This window comes from Apus apus, chromosome 5 (genome assembly GCF_020740795.1).
Source record: "Apus apus isolate bApuApu2 chromosome 5, bApuApu2.pri.cur, whole genome shotgun sequence".
Taxonomy (NCBI): domain Eukaryota; kingdom Metazoa; phylum Chordata; class Aves; order Apodiformes; family Apodidae; genus Apus; species Apus apus.
The window spans coordinates 55,420,222-55,442,997 of NC_067286.1; the positions used below are offsets into that span (position 1 = coordinate 55,420,222).

At 47.4% G+C, this 22,776-nt stretch overlaps 1 protein-coding gene across 1 annotated transcript; it reads left to right on the plus strand.

The window, feature by feature from the left end:
* Positions 1-2,955: 2,955 nt before the first annotated feature.
* TNFAIP2 (TNF alpha induced protein 2) lies at positions 2,956-22,158 on the plus strand. The gene is made up of 12 exons (XM_051622104.1): positions 2,956-3,021; positions 9,128-9,479; positions 11,409-12,036; positions 13,609-13,723; positions 14,961-15,086; positions 16,037-16,137; positions 16,217-16,315; positions 16,514-16,637; positions 17,538-17,660; positions 18,525-18,680; positions 19,831-19,952; positions 20,334-22,158. The coding sequence occupies exons 2-12, from the start codon at positions 9,140-9,142 to the stop codon at positions 20,473-20,475; spliced, it is 2,076 nt and encodes a 691-aa protein (XP_051478064.1). The 5' UTR covers positions 2,956-3,021; positions 9,128-9,139; the 3' UTR covers positions 20,476-22,158.
* The last annotated feature ends 618 nt before the right edge of the window (positions 22,159-22,776 follow it).

A 22,776-nucleotide genomic window follows, 5' to 3' on the forward strand; every position in this document is an offset into this window, starting at 1 on the left:
CAAGATGTGCATCCTGGTATACCCTCATTACCCACCAGCCTATTCTGTAAGTAAATACAAGATCCTATCTCAGAAATCAGGCTACATAGGCAAGCAATGTTGTGCTACTGTATCACTAGAAGGTCAAAGTGTAGTGGTAGGTTTGTTTCAGGTAAATAAGGGCTCTGGCCTAAGCTCTAGCTTTTTAATTTAAGACCCAATTACAAGATACTTCTTGTTCCCCTGTCAGCTGACAGAATTTTAAGACCATCACTGGCAGACCCCCATGAAGTTAACTTGAAGTAGCTAAAGATGAGACCCAGCAACAGATCCCACTCTGTGAATCTACTTTGGATCCCGCATAAATGATTCTGGACAGACATTTATCCAAGAAAACAGCTAAGGATGCCTGCAGATTTGCAGCTATGTTTGCAAACACCAGCTGAGCATCAGACTCCCTTAGGCTTTCCCATATTGCTTGCTACAGGAGCCTGCTAAAGTCAAGGCCTTCTGTGTGAAGCTGGAGATAAGACATTGGTCTCATAAAACAGTAGTGTTGCTGCTGAGCCAAACACAAAGACCCTCTAAATATTTAAAGAGAGATTTCAGCGGGGCTGAGAAATATGTCACTGAGCAACTTCCTGCTGCAGATTCACAGTGCACCTGGGGACAGACACCCCTGCATCCTGCAGAGATCACATAACTGAGGGTGTGAGGAGCAAACCAGCCCCAGTGTCCTCCCTGCCCCAAAACAGCATCCTCTGCCTTCAGACAGCCATGAGTGCTGCCTGCCCAGCCGTGCCCAGAGCCATGCTCCGTGTGTGTGTGTGTGTAGCCCCCGGGCCACACCTGCCTCCTTGGTGCCTTCCAGGAGCCATGTCTCTGCCTTCTGCTCCAAAGGGTCATTAGGTGCAGCACCAAGCTCAACTGCAGCTGTGCTGTGGCACTCCAAGACCAGCTGTAGCTGCAGATGACAAGCCTCGCCTCTCCCCTTCACACTGATGCTGGAGGAGGTGATGAAGCACAGAGAAAACTACTGCATGTCAGGGCCAAATCTCACATTGTTTCATGTTTCCAGTGGTTTTCAGACTGATGTGGTGCCCAGCATTTCTGTCCCCTGACAATGGTTGTTCTGGCCACCAGTCGTCAGGCAGTAAGGGGACCCACCCCTGGGGCAATCCCAGAGGGAAACCCTCTGTCCAGCTCAGCCACAGACTGGCCTGAGATGAATCAGTGTTTTCCAGAGTCCAGAGATCATGGGTTTGCCCATTGGGGCGGCTCCGCCACTGCTGCTTCCTGTTTTGGCAGATACTGTTGGACAGGAGGTTTTATGCTTACCATGGTCTGCTAGGGGAGCATCCCAGAGAGGAAAGCAGCAGCACTGGCTGCTGAAAGGTTCAGACCAGGAGAAGCATCTGCACTCCAGCACCGTGTCTGCTCAGACAGGTGCATCCTTCCAGGACAAATCTTGGCCTCAGACCATGTCTGCTGCTGGGAAATGCCCTCATGCTGGGCCTGCATAGCCCCTCCAAAAGTTGTGCAGTTACACTGTGCCGAGTGTGGGCATCAGCAGCACCATGAAAGCTCATACTCAGCTTTAAGTCTCTGTACCCTTTTTATTTTTGCATTTTGTATTAGATCACAACTATCAGATATCAAAGAGAAATCATCCTGGGCACAAAAGCCAGGCACTGGGACTTGCTGGCTGACCCCTCCTTGTCCCACAGGTGCTTTCCAGGAAAGAAGAGAGGAGATCAGACTCTGCAGGACCACAATATTTTGATTTTCTGTTTGTAGGGCAGCTGCTTCAGCCCAGATCTCACCCACATGGGTGCAGAAGATGCTCCATGTTAAGGCTATGTAGACAGGGGACAGCACAGCCCTGGCAGCCTTCACAGACCCTCTGCAATAGCCCCCCACAGCCATTGCTGTCACTCAGCTGTCCTCTGGCCGTCCTCCAGCCATCCCCTGCCCTGGCAGCACACATGCTTGCACAGTGTGAAAGGCCCACCTCCACAGCCAGGGACGTGGGTGCCTAGGAAACTAGGAAGACAAATGTCCCTTCTACAAAGTTCAGAGGCTTTGGGGTAAGGAAGGAAGCCTGTGCCTCCCAGTTCCTAGGCAAGGACTCAATCCACCATACTGAAGGTTCTGGATGATATCTGTGTCTCCTGGGAACACCATGAGCCCACTCCAGGGAAGGCACTTTGGGCACAATATAGGACCACACTGCAGCAGGTTGTGTGGTCAAGGCACACACTTCATCCCTGCCAGCCCACCTGTGGAAATGCCCAGCTCAGGGAGCACAGCTTTTGGAGGCATCTACTCCATCCCTAACATTGGCTTCCCAAGGCTGCAATGGGGGACAGACACATAGAATCATGGAATGGTTTGGGTTGGAAGAGACCTTTAAAGATCATCTAGTCCAACACTGCAGACACAGGCAGGGACACCTTTCACTAGATCAGGTAGCCCAAAGCCCTGTCTAACCTTGCCAGGGAGAGGGCACCCACCTCTGGGCAACCTGTTCCAGTGCCTCACCATCCTCACTGTAAAGCATTTTTCCCTTATATCCAATCCAGATCTAGCTTCTTTCCATTTAAAACGGTTGCCCCTTGTCTTTTCACTACAGGCTCCGGTAAAAAGCCTCTCTCTCTCTTTCTCAGCAGCCCCCTTTATATATTGCAAGGCCACCCCACACACACAACCCCCTGGCGGGGTGAGGCCGGGGTGCCCCACCCCCCCGCTCCATCAGGAGGTGACACCGCGGCTCAGCTCCTCTGCAGGGACCAACGTGGGGCAGAGACCACACCGGGGCCAGCCACCCCCCTTCGGCGGGGACGCCTGCCCCGTCGGGAGGGATCTCTGGCTCCCTTTGGCCCGGGCCCGGCTGGGGAGGGGAGGTGCCACCGCGGTTTCCCCCGCCAGCGGGTCCCGCCCCCGCGCCCTCCCCTTGACAGCCTGACAGCCTTATAGCCGGGGCTGCCCGCGGCCCCGCAGCCCGCGCCGCCGCCCCGCCAGCCCGACCCGGAGCCCCGCACAGTAAGTCCCGCGTCCCTCCTGTCCGTGCTGCCGAGCTCGGGGCTTCTCCCTTCCCCTGTAGGGCCGGGGCTTCTCCCGCATCTCCCGCTCCTCTGCCTCCCTCCCGGCTCACTTGTTGCGCGGTTGTGTGCTGAGACAGGCAGGGAAAACGTGTGGAAGGTGCTAAAGGATGGATTCCCGGTCAGGGAGACCGGTTTCACCTTGCAATCACCCGAGTAGAGAGTAAGTCGAACTGCTGTTCCAGCAGCTGCGAGGACAGCAGCTCCACACATACCCCGGGGCTGGGGACGGCAAGAATCTGCGTCTGGCAATTGCGCTGCGACGGCTGGGTCTGGTTGCTGTTCTTCATCCCCCAGACCTCAGGGTGTGAACACAGGTGGTGAGCAGTGACTCCTGGTGCCTCCCCCCGCCTTAACACCTTTCCCCAAAGTCAGGATATAGGGCTAGGGCACCAAAGCATCCTGAACCCAGATCAGGCACTGATTCACAGCGTGGCACTTCCCACCTCCTCCTCTTTGTCTGGAAGGATTTTCTCCCAAATCACAGGAATATAACTGCGTTATGATTCACTCAGCCTGGTTGCACTGGAAAAGCACCATTTCAGTGTCTGAATCCTGTGCCCTGCACCCTGCCAGGGTCACCATGCCAAGCTGGCACACTTCTGCATTGCCATGCTCCTTGTTATGTGATGATGTCTCTTTTTTTCCCAGTCAGGGAAGCCCCACTGCCCCTAGGACTTGCCTTTTCCCAGAGCACCTAAGAGCCTCTTGAAATTCAGTCCCATCCTTGGGCAACTGCCCCACATCCACTCCATCAGCCCCTCAAGCACAAGTTGGAGGGTTTCAGCCTCAAGGTTAGGTTCCTTGGCAAGTTTAACATAGGACTTCTTGAGGCTGCTGGAAAGTAAGGAGACTTTCTGTGACTGGACTGTATGGGTGATGGAGAAGCCATGATCTCTTGCCAGAGCAGCCAAGTTCAGAGCAGAAAACCTGCAGAAATAGTCATTCTCCAAGCCTTCAACTGCCTGTCCCCACCAAAGGACTTTGAGGCTTGAAAATTCTGGTTGAGCTGATCAAACGGGAGCAGAGAGCTCAGGTTTAGGTTTGTTTGAGTCACTCTCTTTGTAAAAAAATCTTGGAAAGCCAAAGAGACTGAAAGAGCTGGCAGAGATGAGCCCTCCAGGAGATCTAGGTCTGGCTCCTGGGGAATTTGTGTATCTTCTCAGTCACTGTTAGCTCTAGCAGTGAACTTTGCAAACTCCAAGCCTGGATACAGGATTTGGCTTTGGGTATGGTAATAAGAAAATGAAATCCTAGACAGCAGCAGCTGCTTTCTTTTTCAGCAGCAGCAGTTTAAAATGATACTCCCCAGATTTGAAGTGAGAAGAATAAGGAGTGCATTAAACTTAATTTTCTCTGCTTTTTCCCAATAACAATATATGTGTCATTTTCTCTTCTTTTTTGCTGTTTGAAAACTTCTTGCCATCAACAGGAGACACTGGTTCGCAGGACCATTTTCAGTTGTGCTTCAGTAATTTAAAGAAACCAAATTCTCATTTAAAAATTATTTAAGACGGATCATAACATGGTTTAATGCTGATTAAGCACCTCACGCCAAGTGAGGTGTGCTGGGCTTCTCTGCCTTGTCTGCCACTGCCATTTGCCTAGGTTCCTTGGGTCCCCCCATCACCCCAATCCCCATGGGGGTGCTCAGCACTGCTGAGGTACATGGATTGGGTGCTCTGGGGATGCTCTGCTCCTGCCTTAAATTCTTTCCTGGAGACATAGGTTTTATTTCCCCTCATGTTTTGACCCCATTAGAAGTAGAGCTTGGCCACCACCAGGATGGTGCTGGACCACATGGGGTGGTGCATGTCCCTAAGGGTCTGTGGACAGGAGCATGGATTTGATATGCAAAGTACCCCCACTTCAAGGTGAGGGTGTTGGTGGCCCAGTTCATCTATGGACTGTGATTTCCCAAGCAGAACTAAGTTGCCAGCTTCATGACATCTCCATTAAGTGCTCAATCCAGCTAACAAAAATTAGTAGGAAAAAACCCCACCTCTTAGGAGGGCTCCCCAGCTTGCAAAGACTGGGGGTCGGTATCTCTGTAGACTCTTCTTCAATTTATTACCAGCTTTTTTGGGTGTCACTGCATAGTTTAAGTTACGCTAAACACAGCCTGGCTGCATTGCTTTACTGCTTCAAAAGATGGTTTGATCCTTTGATTTTGTTGTGTGTGGGCAGGGGTGATCCCACTATCACAGGGAGGGGTGAGTGTGGAAGAAAAGGCTGATGTGAATACAGAGAACAGACTTAGCTAAATAACTCTGGATTTCTGAGGGGCTCTGGGAGCATGGGGTATTTCCACTAAAATAAGATGTAAATCATTTTGACCTAGGATGTCAGCAGGCTGGAGGGAACTAAAATTTCAAACAAATGCTTGTTAATACTGGCAGCAGCTCAGGAAAAAGAAGTCAATAAAAAGATCAGCAAAAATTTCAGAATAGGGGTAATCAGTAAATCTTTCCCTTGAGCACTCTGTGGCAAACCATGAGCTGCCCCTGATGATTGAGTTCATGCCTCAGCTTGGGGCATGAAGGCTGTTTCCATTGAGGAGGCAAGTGGGAAAATGGGAAGCCACCATGTCCAGAGTCCAGGCTGTGTCCTTCTGTGTTAGGGCTCTGCTCCAGGTGTTTCCCTCACCCTTGCCACCCACCCCACCCCATGATCAGCACCATGCAGAGACCTCGCTGGGTCCCTCTCCAGACACCTGGCAGCACCTAATGGCACAGGGCCTCTGTACAGGGCAGCAGCTCTTCTGGTTGGAAACCATACACTGACTATATTATTTTTAAAATAATTTGAGTTAATGACTCCCCACCACAAACTATAGTGCCACATAATAATAATTTTGATAACAGTAAATTAACAGTAAATTAGTAATAATAATGAGCTATGTCAAGTCTTGACCTTAAACCCGTGGCCTGTGGCCTCCAGTCATAACCAGTGCAAACTGCTTTTAGCTGAGTGTTACTTGTAGAAGGTGGGTTTTTTTCTGTAAGAAAGTTGGGGTTTTTTTGTTAGAGGAAGTTTCCTACAGGTGTTTTTACAGAAAGTGCTCGGCCATTTAGTGATAAAAAGAAGAGAGGAAGGGGGAGGTTTTGGTACCACTTCCCTTAAGTGACTGAGGCTGCATTTCATAGCAGAACTGGCAGCTGGGGATTACTGGTGTTTCCTGCTGCAGATACAAACATATGCAAACCAGCAGTGGCAAACTGGTAACACTGGGTGAGTGTTCCAGCTGGCCAAATGTGAGCATGGCTACTAAGGCACTGACAGCCTTACTCAGATGTGTGACTGTTGGTGTTCATTAGTTCAAGACGAAAAAGCACACCCTGACATGCCAATATTGCCAACAGCTCTCACACTGCTGATGTGCAGCCCCTGGACCTGAGTTTATCTTTCTTCTAGTTTGGTTGTGGGACTTCTTTAGGCAGGTGAGGGCATAGGGACGTGCTGGAGATGATGGCTTGGTGTGCTCCACAGAGGGACTGCAGGGGCTCAGCCAGGCCGCAGCCCCTGGCAGCACATGCCCAGCTACTTGTTTCCCTCCCAGGCATCTCCAGCCCTCGTGCATGGCCCTTTTAGAGCATTATCAGGACAAAGTTCTGCCATCTGTTAAAATCTAAGCTTTTAACCAGCTTAATTTTTCCCTTGTGGACTCTTTTATGTATAGTGTCTATTCAGCAGTTTTCAAAGATATCTGAAATTCATCTTAGTATCAAAGAAGAAGAAAAACAATGTTGAAATCCACCTTTCTGATCATAATTCATCAAAACAAAATACTCTGAAAGTCACCTTTGGCTATAGGAAAGGGAGATGTATTTTCTTTGTTTAGAAACAAACAAAAAAAAGGGAACAATACATTATTTGTTTGGAATAATATGAGAGAGAGAAAAGACTCAGCTATGTCTGTGCTTGAACAAACAGGAAGGAAGGGATTTGGCAGAGTGAGTCTAAACACAGCATCATATTGGGAAATGCAGGCTAAGAAAATAGCCTAAGAAAATACAAAAATTAGGAAAGTCCCAAACACTAATAGAAAATTCCTGTTACCATGATATTTGTTTGTACTGAGAATGTACGAAAAATGAGCTCTTCTCCACTGCTTTTAGGATTCTCATGAGGCATCCTGGCTGGAGTAGGCAGAGAGAACTGTGGGGGGTTTTCCTCCCTCCGCAGAAAGTGTGGGAGGTTGGAGGGCTCTGCTGAGCAGGGACCCTACACAGGGACCCGCTGCCCCTGGGAACCACCACTGTCCCACTCAGCCACACCTCAGGTTTATCTTCACACTTCACCTTGGGTCACAGACCACCAGCCTAGCTGAGAGCCAGCCAGGTCGTGCCCACCCACACCCTTTTCACTCCTTCCCCAGCAAGTTTTCATCTTCATTGTGTGTTAAAAGCAGTAGCATTACTAATCCTGTTGTGACCTGGCAGCCAAAGTATAGAGAATAAAAGCTTTCCGTGACACCAGGCTCTAACTGCTCTCTGCACCATCCAGCTGCTGCCACTAGCTTGATGCTTGAAAGCTCTCCAAGCTGCTGGGAGCCAGAAGGAGGAATCCAAATTAAAATGAAAAGCCACAGTCTCCCAACCAGTTTGCCCAGAAATAAGTATCACAGTTTGTATCAGCATGATACATATCAACAGCATAAACTTAGCAAGGGTATTTGAAAATCACTACTTTGTGACCTTGTAACTGCAGCCAAACTCTTTATTTACAGCCTAATTCCTCTCCCCTTACACAGTAGAAGTAAATCAGAACTTGCCTCAGAGTTCTTCATACAGAAGTGCACTAATCTCCCAGAAGTTCACTTAAAAAGAAGTGTTGTAAGAACAGGGACTGGAAACTATGACTCGCTTTGTTTATTTTCAATAATTATAAGGTTATAATAATTATATCAATGAATATAATTATGCAAATAAATTTATAGTAATATATTAAATGTTACATGTGGACATGGTTAGTGGTGGACTTGGCAGTGCTAGGTTAACGGTTGGACTTGGTGATCCTGAAGGTCTCCTCTGAAAGAAACGATTCTGTGATTGTGTGTATATAAATAATTCTAAATTCTAAAAAGTTGTTGTTACAATAACAAATTTCTATTGTTAATTACTTGAAGCAGAGGAGTGGTGGTGGTGGAGCAGGACTCTGGCAGGATAATGTCTGTTTAAACATGGCAAAACAACCCAGCTCTTGATGCCTTGTTCCTCTTTCCCCCTCAGCCAGGTGAGGGGTGCTCTGGACATGCAGCAGCCCCGGTCACTAGCATCAGTCTCATTTAGCAGCTCTGGGAAAAGTCCAGTCTGGCCAGTCTCTGCTGTTAGAACCTTCTCCCCTACATGACCTTATCTCACCGGCATTTCTGTCTGCACAAGCCACAGCCTGCACCACAGCCCCACATTTCAACATAAACAGATGGAACAATACCTGGCTTAGTCAGCTCAACTGCTTTTCACGCTGGACTTGCAAACTCAACCTGCAGTAAGCTACATGGGTTCTTCCACAAGCAGCTCTGCAGCCAGATGAGCAGAGATCAGCAAAAACAGGCCCTGAGGAAGGTGGGAATTGATTCCAATGCCATATGAAAGTATGGGAGTTTCTTGGATCCTTTAAATAGGCACAGGACACTTGTCCCACCCCACTCACATCATTCTTCTGTGATATCCACGCTCATATCGGAACTCCCACAGCAACCCAATGGGAGAGCCCTGCTCTCCTGTAACCAGATAAGCTCAAGGTCTCAAATCAGGCCATCTGAATCACCCCTAAAATCACTTATCAATTTTTCCAAAGTTATTTATTAGACCAGAGGGCAGCTTTCATCTGCTCAGTTAATTGAGGTGATGTTGCTCAGGAGCTGTCCTGCAGAGCTGTGCTCATGCCAGACATGTGTAGCGTTCCCAACATCACCCACTTAGGGACAACTCATTCCAGAGACACTTTTTTCTTTTTCCATGGGAGTACACCTTGCCACGTGATGCCATGTTAGTTTTTATACGAACTGTTATAATCTGACCAGCTCTTTCTGCAATTTACAGGGTAGAAGGAAAATGATGAAAATGTTGCCTTTTTTTCAAAGCGGTCCTATTGGAACGCGCAATGGATCAGAGAGCTGCATTGGTGCAAACAGGCAGCTTGAAAACCCTTCAACATCAGTAGCTGGGCAAGTCCCCACCTGTCCTGAACCTTCTGTAGATGAGATCTGGACCAGGTACCAGGAGAAGATGAGTGAAAGGCCAGAGGCAGCCTGCAGACCCTCACGTGCATCTTCCATCACAAGTAACGGGAGCTGCACCTCTGCTGGGGACAGCCCTGAAAAGGGGAAGAAAGGAATAAAGGATATCCTTACAAGTGCATTTAAGAAGATTAAAAAGACCAAGCCACCCAGTGGTAAGTACATCTCCATCTTCCTTGCACCACCTCATAGGCCATAGTTATCTCTAGAGGGGCTACATGAGGTGGAAAATGATCCCCTTGAGAAACAAGGGCTCCAACAGATTGAAATCACTTGCCCAAGAAGCCTGGGGAAACAAGAGCTGGAGGGACACATGACCTCAAGTCCTGGTCCTTTGGTACCAAGGGCACACTCCTTGAGGAACTGCCAGTTTGCAGATTTTCTGTCCAAAATGACGCTTATTTCTACATCTTATGGGGGCACAGAGATCTATGGGTGAGTGAGAAGCCAAGGCACATCTCTCTGTTCCTCGATGAAGGCATCACCCTGTGATACCTCCTGTTCCCCAGGGACAGCAGCAAGCAGCACACAGGGCTGGCATCTGAACATACAGCTCCTCCAGCTGCGGGCACAGTCCCTGCAGGGTGCTTAGGGCGGTAGAAAAGTACCTGATCAGAGAAACCCAGAACTGGAGAAGAAGGTGCCCCTTGGCACTCCTAAGGCTCACCTGCCTCTTCAGGCGACGTATCTCAATACCTGGTTCATGCACTTAGCAAGTTGTACCTTAAATAAGCTTATTTTTTAGTCCTACCTCCTTTACTGAGGGGGCCTTCCAAAATCTCACTGTTTGAGTACAAGTCATCACATTTCCAGGCAAGCCTTTACCTGGCTAATTGCCTCCTCTTTCTCCATGTGTTAAATGTTTTCCCTAAGTGGTGGTTTTCCTTCTTTGGCCTTGAATTTGCTCAGCTAAATGAACCAAGTCTACTGAAAACAGGCCCTCCGTGCCTTTGTTCTTAATGCTGTGTTGCCCCATTCCCAATGTATTTTTCAGTTGTAAAGCAACTAGAATTGCAGAAAATATTCCAGATAAGATACCACCAATGCCTAGTACAACATGTTTTATTTTCCTACCTCAGCTGGACATTCCTCACTGGATGCATCCTGGGGTCATATCTGACACTTTTCCCATCATCTCACAGTAATGAAATATTAATTATCCAGGCATCTCTCCTATGCCTCCATCTCAAGCTGATTCACATCCAGCTTGCAGCAGAAAATCTTCTTTGTTGCTAAGTAACTTTTGCTCTATTGAATTTGTGTCTCATATTTTGAGCTATTAAATTTCAGCCCATTTCCTCTTCAAGTTATCCTGTTGTTCCTGTATAATACACCAAGCCCTTGGTTTCAATAATGTCTCTGATCTTTGTGTAATCAGCAGATGCCAGTGGGGCACTCCCAGCTTTTGTGCCATAGTCTCTCAGGAGAATATGAAGTAAGATGAACTTCATGAATAATGCAGGCTTTCTCCACTCAGGGTTTTCCTTACACACCTAAAAAACTTATTTGGGGATATAACTTCTACAATTTAACTCATGATTTCCCAGGTTGTACTGTATCGAGTAGCTGGTGTAGTTCAAATAGGATAACTCAATTGTGTTTCTTTTGCCTGCTAAGTGTGTCCTCCAAAAAAATTTCACAGGTCAGATTGTGCCAACCTATTTCTGGAAAACCCATGTGGTATTTCCTCTAGCACATCTTATTTAGCTACATCTTTCTGTCTACATTTTTTTCTAAAGCTCCTTACTTGAGGTCATATTAATTGGATGGGGAATAATACATAAATAAATGGTCCCCACAAATTTAATTTTTGGTAAAGATTGGGGGTAGCACATTAGTATCTGACTGTATTTAACACATTAATGATGGGCATTTAAATTACCATTGACCCAGTTAGAGGCAGGCTAGGAATAATCTGATCTTTAAATAAACACAAAGATTTTCTCTATGGTGAGGGAGCCTACGATCTAGCATTCTAGAAATACAAACATTTTTTAAAGAGTATTCCAGAGCCATCATTTTATAAAAAGTAGAAATTTAAATCTTCACTATTGAGTAAAGCAAGACTGTTCTTTTTTCACCAGTCAAACAAATCATGGATCTTCTTGAAGAGCACAAACTTTGTGATGCTGCTCAGCATCTGATTGTCCTGGAGAGGGGCCTGTCTAGCAAAAGTGAGGAGGGGCTGAACATCAGCCAGCAAGATGTCGAGTCCATCTACGAAGTTCTGAAGCACAAAGTCTTCAGCGTCTTGAAAGACTCCATTCTGCTGGCAAAAATAAACCCAGAGCTGCTGCAGCAGGCAGTAGAGGCACTGAAAGAGCAAGAGAAAGAGGATCAGAACTACACGTTGGAGAATCCACCTAACCAACACATGCAATTTAGACCTAGGAAATGGAAGGAGCTTTGGATGGCTACAGTAAAAGAGTCTGTAGAGACTCGAATGAAAGACACAAGCCGTACTCCCAGAACTGAGAAGCTCTCTGCAGTTGGCCAGAACCTCCTCCACATGGGAAAGACAATGAAAGAAGATTTGACAGTAGTTGCAAAGTACATTAAACAGCTTTATCCTCCTGAGTTTAATGTGTTCAGCACATATGCAGAACTCTACCACAACTATTTTGCCTGCCAGGCACAGGAAAATGCTGAGTCTCAGCTGGAACACAAGGATATTTGCCTTCTCCTCTCATGGGTGCACAACATTTATCCAAAGTAAGTGAGACTTTTACACATGTTTATCCCTGGTAATCAACACAGGCTCACTGGCTGCAAGCCGGGTATTGGCTTGATTTATGATTCAGTATCTGGGTATCACTGCAGTGCAGTCCAGTTCCTGGCTTGGTTTTAGTGTCATGGGCATCATGCTGATGTACACCAGCTGGCCAGGACAGTTGGAAGGGACACACTCAAGGCTGCTAGTCTGTAAATCAAGAGCTCACCCCATCATTCAGGCTTCTGGGCAACAGACATGCACACAGATGTTTAGGGCTTAAGTTGTGGGGTAAATTGGGCAGGTTCATTTCCCTGATCTCCATTCCACTTGCAGCTTTGTCTCATTCTTGTAAAATTTAGAAACTTCAGCTGTCTGGACTAGAGGGCAGCCAATAAATAGAACAACCTGAGTCGCAATTATCCTGGGCACGGAGAATGTTGCTGAGGCATCACTTGCAGTCTGTGCTCTCCTCTGGATTAAGAGACCAAAGGGTGAGCCCCTGTGGGAAGACATCATCACCCAAGGGTTGACCTCCATTGGTACAAGCCCTGTATGTTATAGAACTGAAAAAAGTTCTTTGTTGTGGCTCTTAGTAACAGTTGGAGAATCAAGAGCTCTCATTTCTTAGGTGAAAACCATTAAATACACCAGCAGTTTCTCTTCCGCTGTTCTGAAGCCGTTCAACCTTCACCTCCACTTTTTCCTTCTCGTGTTTCACTGTCAGAGTGTGATGAGTCAGTGTTGATCCTGGACGTTTTCCAGAGGCAGTGCTGTGCTTTAGGTCAGAATATTCAGGCCTGAACCAGCATGTGTTTGGAAATCAGTAGCTGCAAGGAGCCTGGTTCAGCCAGAGCAGCACAGCGGGGTGCAGGGTACAGCACTGGTCAGGGCAGCAGCTGCTTTTTGGGGTGCTCCCAGGGGCCAGGTCCAGGAGAAGGAGGGTGGTTGCAACAGCCTGACCCCAGCTTCCAGCACAGCAGTGTTGCTCCATGGAGCAGGGTCATGTGCAAGCATGAGGATCAGGCAATGCTCAGGGTTATTACCTGCAGCTCCAGAGGGGGAGGCTTCTTCCAGATGAGTTCCCCCCTAGAAGTGGTGGCCTGAGACCCCCATGGCTGTCAGGTCCAATCCCTTGAAGGTGCTTGGGAGCACCCGGCTCAGCTGCCATGTGGTGATGTGACAGTGGGATATGAAACTGCCTGCTGTGTTCCCAGCTAGCCAAGAAATGCCACATTCTCATGGGATCACCTCTCTGCATTGATGAAGAGAGGCTGTGTCTTGGAACCAGTCTCTCCTGCTTCTCTGGGTCCCCCATACCCAGCTCCATTGCCAGTTTTCAGGGGGTTGGCAGAACATGACTCCATTCCCTGGGGTTGCTCAAGGTCTTACCCTCACAGGTCCCACCCCTGGAACAGATTCAGCTCCTCCAAGTCCAGTCTGGACTATGGACAATGTACATTTCCATCTGTTTTTTCACTGTTATCCTCAAAAAGTGTTAGTGATTTGCATCAACAGCTGTCTTGAATTACACTGCCCTTGGAAAATGTGATTGTTTGGCTTTTTCATTCCAGAGATGTGAGAAAAGATCCTGTTTTAGCTGAGGAGTTGGAAAAAGTTAAGCTTGGAAGCCTTTTGCCATCAGGTCTCAGCAAAGAGCTTGAAAAGAAATACCTTGACAGTGAAGAGGTGAGAATCTGCTCAGTCTCTCCTCTTCCCTTTACTGCTCCCATAAGACTCCTTGGAGGAGCTCTGACTTGCCTTGTGTGTACACTGTGAGTCACACATCCTTCCAGAGAGAAGCAAAAATGCTTTTGCTTCCTTCTGGGGGACAGGTCCCCTTTCTGTTAAGATGGAACTTGCAGAGCAAACCTCTGGTGAGCTCAGCCTTCTGCCCTAGGAGCCATCAGAAAAGAACTGCGCTGTTATTGCAAACCTTGTGGTAGGAAGGCGGAAAGGAACCTAACAACAAATCTTTATGGGTAACTTTCCAGTTGTCTGTTAAATCCCCAGAGGGATTTATGCTCCCTCTCACAGACAATGAATGAACTCAGAATTACTTCTGGTCTCTGCAGTGATGCCACACCTTGGATGAGTGCAAAGCATGCACGTCTGGCCTTGAAAAATCTGTCTTTTTGATGGAGAATCACCTGGTCTGTTGAAAATAACAGTTGCTCTGTTTTTTGCATCACTCTTGCCTTAATGGAAAAAAGAAGCAACTTTTACAGTACTCTCATGGCTTAGTGCTTCTGGCATTTTGGGCTGGAATTCCTGGAAAATGAGAAGACAAGTTCCAGCTGTAGCCCATGATGGTTGGCAGGTGGGAGAGGTGGGCATGAGGGCTGCAAAGCACATGAACAAGGCACTTGGTGGTCAGAAGTACATGTCAGCCACGACACAGACCATTTCAAGAGTCTTGCTGCACAGTGTGCATGCCAGCAGGGTCAGAGCAGATAAAACCTGAGAACACTTTGTTTCAGTTTCCAGTTTCAGTTTCCAGTTGTAAGAGATCAGAAGTAGCTGAAAAAACGGGGTTAGCTCTGAGTGTGACACACAGACAATGCATGGCTGGGGGGAATTTGGGATCTGGTGTGTGAAGATGCCTGCCACCTTCCTACCCTCCACTCCCCTCCCCTGCCCTTGGGATCACCACTGATGGTGGTAACGGATGTAGGTCTTGATCTTCATTCCCACCCTGAAATAATCAACTCATTATTGAATAGATGGATGCTGTGAGGGGGTTGTCCTTGCTGCTGTGAAGTGGTGGGTAGGGCGTCTCCTAAGAAAAAGCCTTTATTTCTCAGCCAGGGCCAAGGAAAAGGTCTGCTCAGCCAGACAAATGGTGGGTGAGCAAGTAAAACCTGCATAAGACAGGAGCTGCTACCTACACTTTGTGGTAAATGCTGTTGTTCTCTGTTCCCTACAGGCTACTATAAAAAATTCACTGAGCAAATCTTTAGATGATGAAATACAAAAATGGAAAGAAGACAAAGAACCAGAGAAACTAAATGGTCATTTTCAGAGTGAACTACTAGCAATAATTCTTATCCAGGTAATAATGATATATATAAAAAATAAACAATTTCATCCTGCTTGTGTTTAGGACTGGAGACTAACTAGTCAATTCAGGAAAGCGAAAGGCCAAGTCACTTCTGGAGGGTGTTCTCTTCTGGAGAATCAGAGTTGGGTGGTACACGGGAGCCTGAACCCATGATTGGGCATGGTCCTTGTCTGGCATGTGATGGATGCAAAGCAACAGAAAGCTGCCTTCATTTCTCCCTGTGTGGTCTTTTCTGAACCCCCAGCCATTAGGCACTGGATAATGTAGCGGCAAAGTGACAAGAGACAGGTTGAGCCACACGAGGAAGCAACGCGGGGCTGTTGTCCTGCTTGCTCCTAGGGAGACTGTCAGGGACAGAGCTACTCCACATGCTCACGCTATTTCCAAATGCTCAGTGCTCTCCCTCCTCTGGCTGCAGAGGATTAGTAGATCTTCTTTTTAAAAAATAAACCCTTCATGTATTGAAGGTGCTGTGCTTAAGCTGTTTGTTTTAATGCGATCAGATGATATTCAGTGAAAAAAATGCAGAAGAACCCAAGTGTCACTTTCCTCACTTTCTCAGCTATTTTATAGGCTTTCTTTCAAAATCAGCATTGAATGGTTTGTGTTGGAAGAGACCTTCAAGATCATCTAGTTCCAACCTCTCTGCATGGCCAGGGACACCTCCCATTAGACCAGGTTGCTCAAAGCCTCATCCAACCTGGCCTCGAGCACTTTAATAGTTCTTTCTTCCTCACATCTCTCCCCATGTGAAAATGGAGCACAGAACTGGGTGGAGCACACCAAATGAGCACCGCTGCTCTGCACAGTCTCGGTCCCAGAGGGATGCAGGAGAGCTGACCACGGTTACGGCAGTTAAGGATCTGTAGCCTTTTTATCCAGCAAACCCAGCCTTTTTTGGAGCAGATGGCCTTTAAAAGTGAGCTTGTTAATTTTTTTAGAGTATCTACAGCAGCCAGGAAGAAGCCAAGAACATCAGTGTGGCAATGGGCAAGGAGCTGTCGTGTCGCCTGTGGAAGGAGCTTCCCGCCTTCCTGAGAAGGTGCGGTAAGGGCAGCGCGGGGCCGGGGGGCTGCCAGCGCCCTGGGCAGGCTCTCACCCTCTCCCCATCTCCCCTCCAGCTACAGGGATGCTTTTGAAGACTTCAAGGAGAAAGGCAAGAAGCACACATTCTACAAGCCTATACTGATTGCAAATATTAACAACTGCTGGAATTTTAGGTGAGGGTCCAAAAGCAAAGGCTTTGCACCTTCCTCTGCAGGCAACAGACCATAGTGTGGAAGAGGCGAGGCAATACTTCAGGGTGGGCAGAAGGAGGTCAATCTGCCTGCAGGGGAAGGTTTGGAGACCTGTGAATTTATCTGTATGTATCTCTTTTGAGAACAGATTATTCTGATCTTGCTTATATTGTCTTGCAGAGACTACACGGAGAAAAACATGGCAGAAAAGGATTACAATAAAGCCAGTATCCTCAGCACTCTTGGCGACATTGAAAACAGTGGCTTTGAAGTGCTGCTTCAGCAGCTGTTTGCACAGCTGAAGGTACCCTATATACACCCCCAACTCCCTCCTGCCCCATGGCTCAGCCTCCTCCAGTGCCGGGCATGTTCTGCCCTGCTATCGCCTGCCCAAAGCTCTGATTCAATTGCAGCAAAATTCAGAAGGTTTGTGGGGCAGGTCACCTCTCAGCATCAGTCAGAAACCTCTGGATCACCTCTCCTTGAGCTGAACCTCAAGCCTGCAGCTACATAGGCATGACTGAGCAGACAAACATAAAACATGCTGATCACATCTGAGATAACTGCTGCAGGAGGGAGAGTCTCCACCTGCAGGTGTTAACTCTCCAAACTCTAGGAAGCAATCACACATGACTCTTTCTTCTTTCTTCTTTTTTTTCTTTTTTTTTCTTTTTTCTTCTATATATAACAAACACAAGCTTTTTAAGTTAAGCAAGTGTGGTGGAGGGGAAGGCGTAAGAGTCAGGAATGTTCAGCCATGGTCTCTCCTGCTTTCTCTGTAGGGCCTTTTGGAAGGCATCTGACAGAGCAGGGGTGCTTTTTTGTTTGTTTTCATATTTATTTACTCTGGCCAAGAAAAACTGCGACTGAAAAGGTCTCATGATTCATTTTTTTCCCTGATGGTTCCATAATTCTTTAATCAGAAAAGATGGTTTGGACAAAACATTAAAAATGTGGAAGTAAAAAAAACATCTCCAGTATGACCCTTTCAAGCCCTCATTCTTCTTCACCATGAGAAACTGAGAAGGGACCACTTACCCAATACAGGCCTCTCTTCCCCTGCCCCTGTAAGTCATTGCCATCCCTGACAGGACTGCACACCAGGCTGTTGCTGTGTAAGATACTGTATGTGTAGAAATGCAAAACATACGTGTGCCTAGAATTTGTTTTGAGGGAACTAAGCAGATTTTCCTTTTTTTTTCAGCCAATTTATAAGAGGTTTACAGAAAATAAGTGGGAGTCCAGCAATGAAATTATGAATGAGATCATTAAAACCACCAGCAAACATATTTCAGACTTCAGGACCCTGAAGGATCCTTTCTACCATGTAAGTCAAAGAGCAATTCTGGGATGCTGAGTGTTTCCAGGTCTTATCTTCTGCAACTGGAGTTGCCTTGATGAGCATTAAGCTGGTGAGCTGGCCTGGCATTGGAGAGCCTTCTCGGGCAGCATTTCCATCAGCATGCCACGTAGATTAACCACATAAATCATACTCTTCTCCAGCAGAGTCAGACTTCTGTAGCTCTGCTGCAGTGTTTGCAGAGAAACCACCCTTAGTGTAGAGAAAGTGCTCTAGGGATCTCCCAAAATATTACTTTATTGGTTTTGCAACCTTGAAACACAGATGCAATCACAGTGTTTGTTTCCTTTGATTGCCCTAAAGACTAGAGGAGATGGACAAATCCCAGATAGCTGAGCCACAACCACTTTTCTGGTGGTGCTGGAGTATATGTGAAACATCACCATATAAAATAATATTTTATTTCCTGCCTTTGTCCTCTTAAGAGCTGAAACAGAATTAAGATGTTTTGTGTATTAGAGAGAGGAACAGGAGGAGCAGTGTTAATTCCTGTTTCTCTGGAGTACTGCTGCTTCTTCTCTAACACATTAGATCTTTTCTATGCCTTCAACTCTTCCCAGAAGGAAACAACATTTGGAAATTCCCACCATTCATTAGTTTGAGTACAAAGAAATTCTCGGCATCTAGGATGTCACGTAACCAGTCATGGGGAGGTTGGCAACCTGTGTTGTTCCTCACATGTGATGGGCAGCAGGCATTTGGTCGGGCATGTTTTACAACACCCAAAATGTTTTTACCCTCCGTCCACACACACAGAGTTTGTTTTGTCCCCAAATATAGAGCAAACTAGCAAAAGGTAGATGGATGACTCCCACTTCTCCTTCCCGACAGGCTATTGTTGAGAAGATACATGCCCGTTTGGTTAAAGAGTACATCGTGAGGCTGCTGAAGAAGAAAGTCAGCCTGAAAAATCCAGCACAACAGCAAAATCTGGCCCAAAATATCTCCAAGAACGCTGCCGACCTGGAAGACTTTTGCACCAGCAATGTACGTGAGTGCTTGCTCTATCCACAACAGCACAGGGCATGGGTACATTGAAAAACAGGAAAATAAATGTTATGGGGCCTCTCATTAACCTTTCCAACTCAGCTTAATTTCCTGTTAGGCAGGTCCTTAGGCAGAAGTAGGTCTTCAAGTGCCTTGGGGCAGGAAGACTCCCCTGCCACCAGCCTGCCCTCCCCTGAATGGAAAGCACTGATTTCATCCTCCTTTGTCTTGTAGGCAGTGGTTTACTTTTGAAGATTTATATTAACTAACTAGGGTCAGAATATTTAGCTGAACACTGCACTGCTCTGGTTTCAGTAAAACTTGCATGGAGTCTGGGTTCTGAGTCTTCCCCCTTGCCCTTCATTTCCCTCACTCTGCTGCTTTTAGGTCAGGCTGGAATGGGCAGTGATGGGTTCCTGGAACAGGAGGGTTTGCCCCACCAAAGACTCCTCCTTTTTCTGCATGGCTGAAACACCTCTCTCTGTCCTCTGAGATCACCTCCCTCCTTTCACACCTCTAAATTTGCCCACAAGAAAGCTGAGCCAAGTGCTGTCCTCTACCACCCCATGTACATTTGACTGGAGAAGGAACAAGCCTGAGCATTGCTGAGCATGGGTGGGAGGTCAGGCAGCTGGCACCTTGGGGTGTCCAACAGCCAGAAAACAGATCCAGGTGGGGCTTTCACCTGAGTGGGCAGGGAGAAGATTTTGGCAATGCCTGGAGCTGCTGAAGGTAGGGATGTGTGCAGAGCTGGGAGAGAGCAGCACCTGGCACTGCATTACCTTGCCCATCAGTCCTCCTACACACTCTGGGCAGTGTAGAAACCCAAGGAAAGGAAAATATGATGGGAGGGAAGAGCAGAGAGAGTCTGTCAAGGTGGACATGGAAACCTCAGTCTTAGGGCAAACCCCATACCACTTGTGAAGGAGGATTAAAACCCACCATGAAACTAATCCAGTCTCTCCAAGGCTGACCCAATAAACATCACTGAAAACAGTGAGGAACCTAAAATACTGCTGTGTCCTTCCCAATCACCAGGTAACAGCCTGGGGAGCCGGCTGGGCAGCATCCCTGAGGAAACACAGCTCCTGGGCTGGGTGGAGGTTGGCACCTCCACAATGCCCTGCTGACCTCTCTCCTCTTCTGGCAGGGGTCTCAAGCCATGTGGCTGAATTCAGCGCTCCCCAAACTGGCTGAAATAATCCGGCTTCAGGATTTAGGTGCTATTAAAATTGAAGTTGCAACGTTGGCAACAACATACCCAGATATCCGGTAAGAGGCCCTGAAACAGGCTTGCAAATATTCATGTGGAATTTTAATTGAACCAGGAAATAGTCAAATGTGAGTACAGGTGAGGTTCATATAGCCTGAGACTGTACAAATGAGTGGGGACTGCCTGCCAGGCTGCAGCAATCCCAGTACTATCAGACAAAAAAATAAACTATTAAAAAAGACCTGATTATATATTCCAAATTCTGGCCTGATTTTCTCCTTTGCCTGGAGGATTCCCTACCCTATCCCAAGCCTCCTGGGAAAGTGCTGGGTCCCATGCAGGATCAGCAGGTGCTGAGCTGGCAACCACCAGGTTGGCAACTGCTGTGGTGTGGGGAGACCAGGCACAGGAGATAACACCTGCCCATTTCTTTTCCACAGAAAAAAGCACCTGGAAGCGTTCCTGTACATCAAAGCCAACCTGTCACACAGCGAACGCAAAAGCATCCTGGGCTACTTGGCAGACAGCACAGCATCCACATCACCTGGGGTCCTGCTCTTCTCCAATATAAGTATGTCCTAGGTCAAAAACACTCCTTGGCACTTGCCGTGTGCCAGGCTGTGGGCTAAGCCAGGGATGGAGACCACCTCTTGAAGTAAGGCACAGCACACACTGCCACTTCTTCCTATGGAAAGTAGTTTGTCCTGATCCAGTTCTCAGCGTCTCGATGGGAATCATTGTCCTTCATGCACCCATGGAAAGAACAGTGCTTGTGAGGACTGGGGTTGCTCCTTGCAGCACCCACAAAGTCCATCCAAGGTCTCCTTGGTGCCACCGCTTCTCTACCTGGACGCTGCCCTGGTGCTATGATCTCCGTCTACCTCACAGGGTGCAACACGGGCCACGTTGCTGATTCCCTAGCCAGCCCAGAATGAGCAGGCACCTTCTATGCAGCTCTTTGTCTTCTAAGGAAACAGTGGGGAAACAAAAACTGAAGCCAAAATTTAGAGGTGTTGGAAAGGTCCCCTGTGAGCATGCTTGCACCCCATCTGCCTTCCTCTGGGCCAGGCAGGGGTGGCCACTTTGGGCTGGCAGGAGAAGCACCAGGTTTTAGGTCAGGAGGAGTTGCTCTCAGCCATGGCAGGACTCCAGCTGTCCCACTGCCCTGCAGCACCCCTGGGTCTGGGGCCTGCAGTGGCCCCAGCTGCATTCTCTGCCCCATGCATCTGCATTACTCAGGGGCATCGGGGGTTTGGAACTGTCCCCAGGGAGGCTGAGCTGGCCTCACAGCCATATTCCAGCTGAGCAGCATGTACTTCCTTCACCTCTGTGAGGTGGGAGTGCAGAACACCCTCCAGTAGCCACCAGTCCCTGGGCAGTGGCCAAGAGGGTTGGGAACAACTGCCTATTGGGATCTGTCTCCAACATCAAATAAAGCATTTTGGATGTTGCTTAAGCCTTCCCTACTGAGGCAGTGACTTTCCCAGACCCCGTTAACATCACAGGTTGGAGTGGGTGGTGGGACCGGCCTCAATTCATACTAAAACATGTTGAGCACCCTGTGTCCATCACCGTGCCCTTGCTTGCTCTTTCCCCTCTTGCTGTGAGGTAGATAGGATATGAAAACACAAATGGTCTGTTGTGAAACTATGTTTCACTTTACAGCCCAGTTTCTTGGGAAGTGAATCACTTGCCGAGACAGCAATGTGTTTAGTTGGAGAACTTTCTCTTCTGTTTTTCTTAGCTTCAACTTCTGTCTCAGACTGTGGAAAGTCAGTCCAGAAGGAAGACACATAATGACTGTGCAAACCATGTAATGTATTTCCATGTATATGCAGTATGCCATTGGTAGATTTTTGCATTCAATTTTCTTTTTTACTCAGTTGCAATGTTTGTATTTAAGCAGTATTCAAATATGCTAGAAAAGTGACTCATCTATTCTGACTGTGGCTGTTGTTTGCTGCCTTGTCACATGTAGCTCCTTCAAAGGGCCAATTCCACTCCTCCCAGCCTGCTTTGGTGAATGTCACCCACTGGTTCCAGGCAGGGAGGGTCCTGCTGGACTACAGACAAACTGGAAATGCCAAGGCACCCTCTGCTTGTGCTGTGTATGGATCCCATACCCTGGCTTTCCTTCCTCTCTGGAGCAAGGACTGTCATGTGCACCATGTTTATGGTATCTGGAATAACAAGGTATAAAACATCAGCCTCTAAGCGCTACCCTTGTCTCAAAGTTGAATAATAAAAAGATACATATTTGACATACATCTCATCCTTATTGCTGGCAATTTTACATCCCCTTTCCTCATTTTTGTCTCCTCCTGTTCATTCAAGTCTTTAGCAGATGCAGCCCAGCAGTCTTTGGCCCCAGCTGGCCCCACTGCCCCCTTTTACCCTCCCAGTAGCTGCTATTAAACCTCTGGCTTTGCTGTCTCATCCACTGTGAGACAGATGCAGAAGGAGTCCTCTGACAACAAATTGTACATTGGGTGAAAAAAAAACAGTGCTTTGGTTTCTGCCTGCTGCCTCCTCATCAGTACTGCAAGCCCCCCTTGCCTTCCATAAGCACCTTCATACTCCCACGAAACTTCATACATACACGTAATTTAAAAAACTTAGGACACCTTATTCAAACACTTATCACAACTACAATCTAAAGTCAAATGCCAAAATTACTTCTAACAGTCTTGAGAACTCATGACAACTGCCAGCTATTGTGCAACGTTTTCTTTCTCAGTTAGTGAAAGGTCATGTTATTACTATAAATAATTGTATTTTGATTTAGAGATCTGTTAAGGGCATACAGAAATACATCCTACCAGTGAATACACTGGTCTTTAAAATAAATAAACAAATAAACAAATAAATATCAGCTATGTAAGT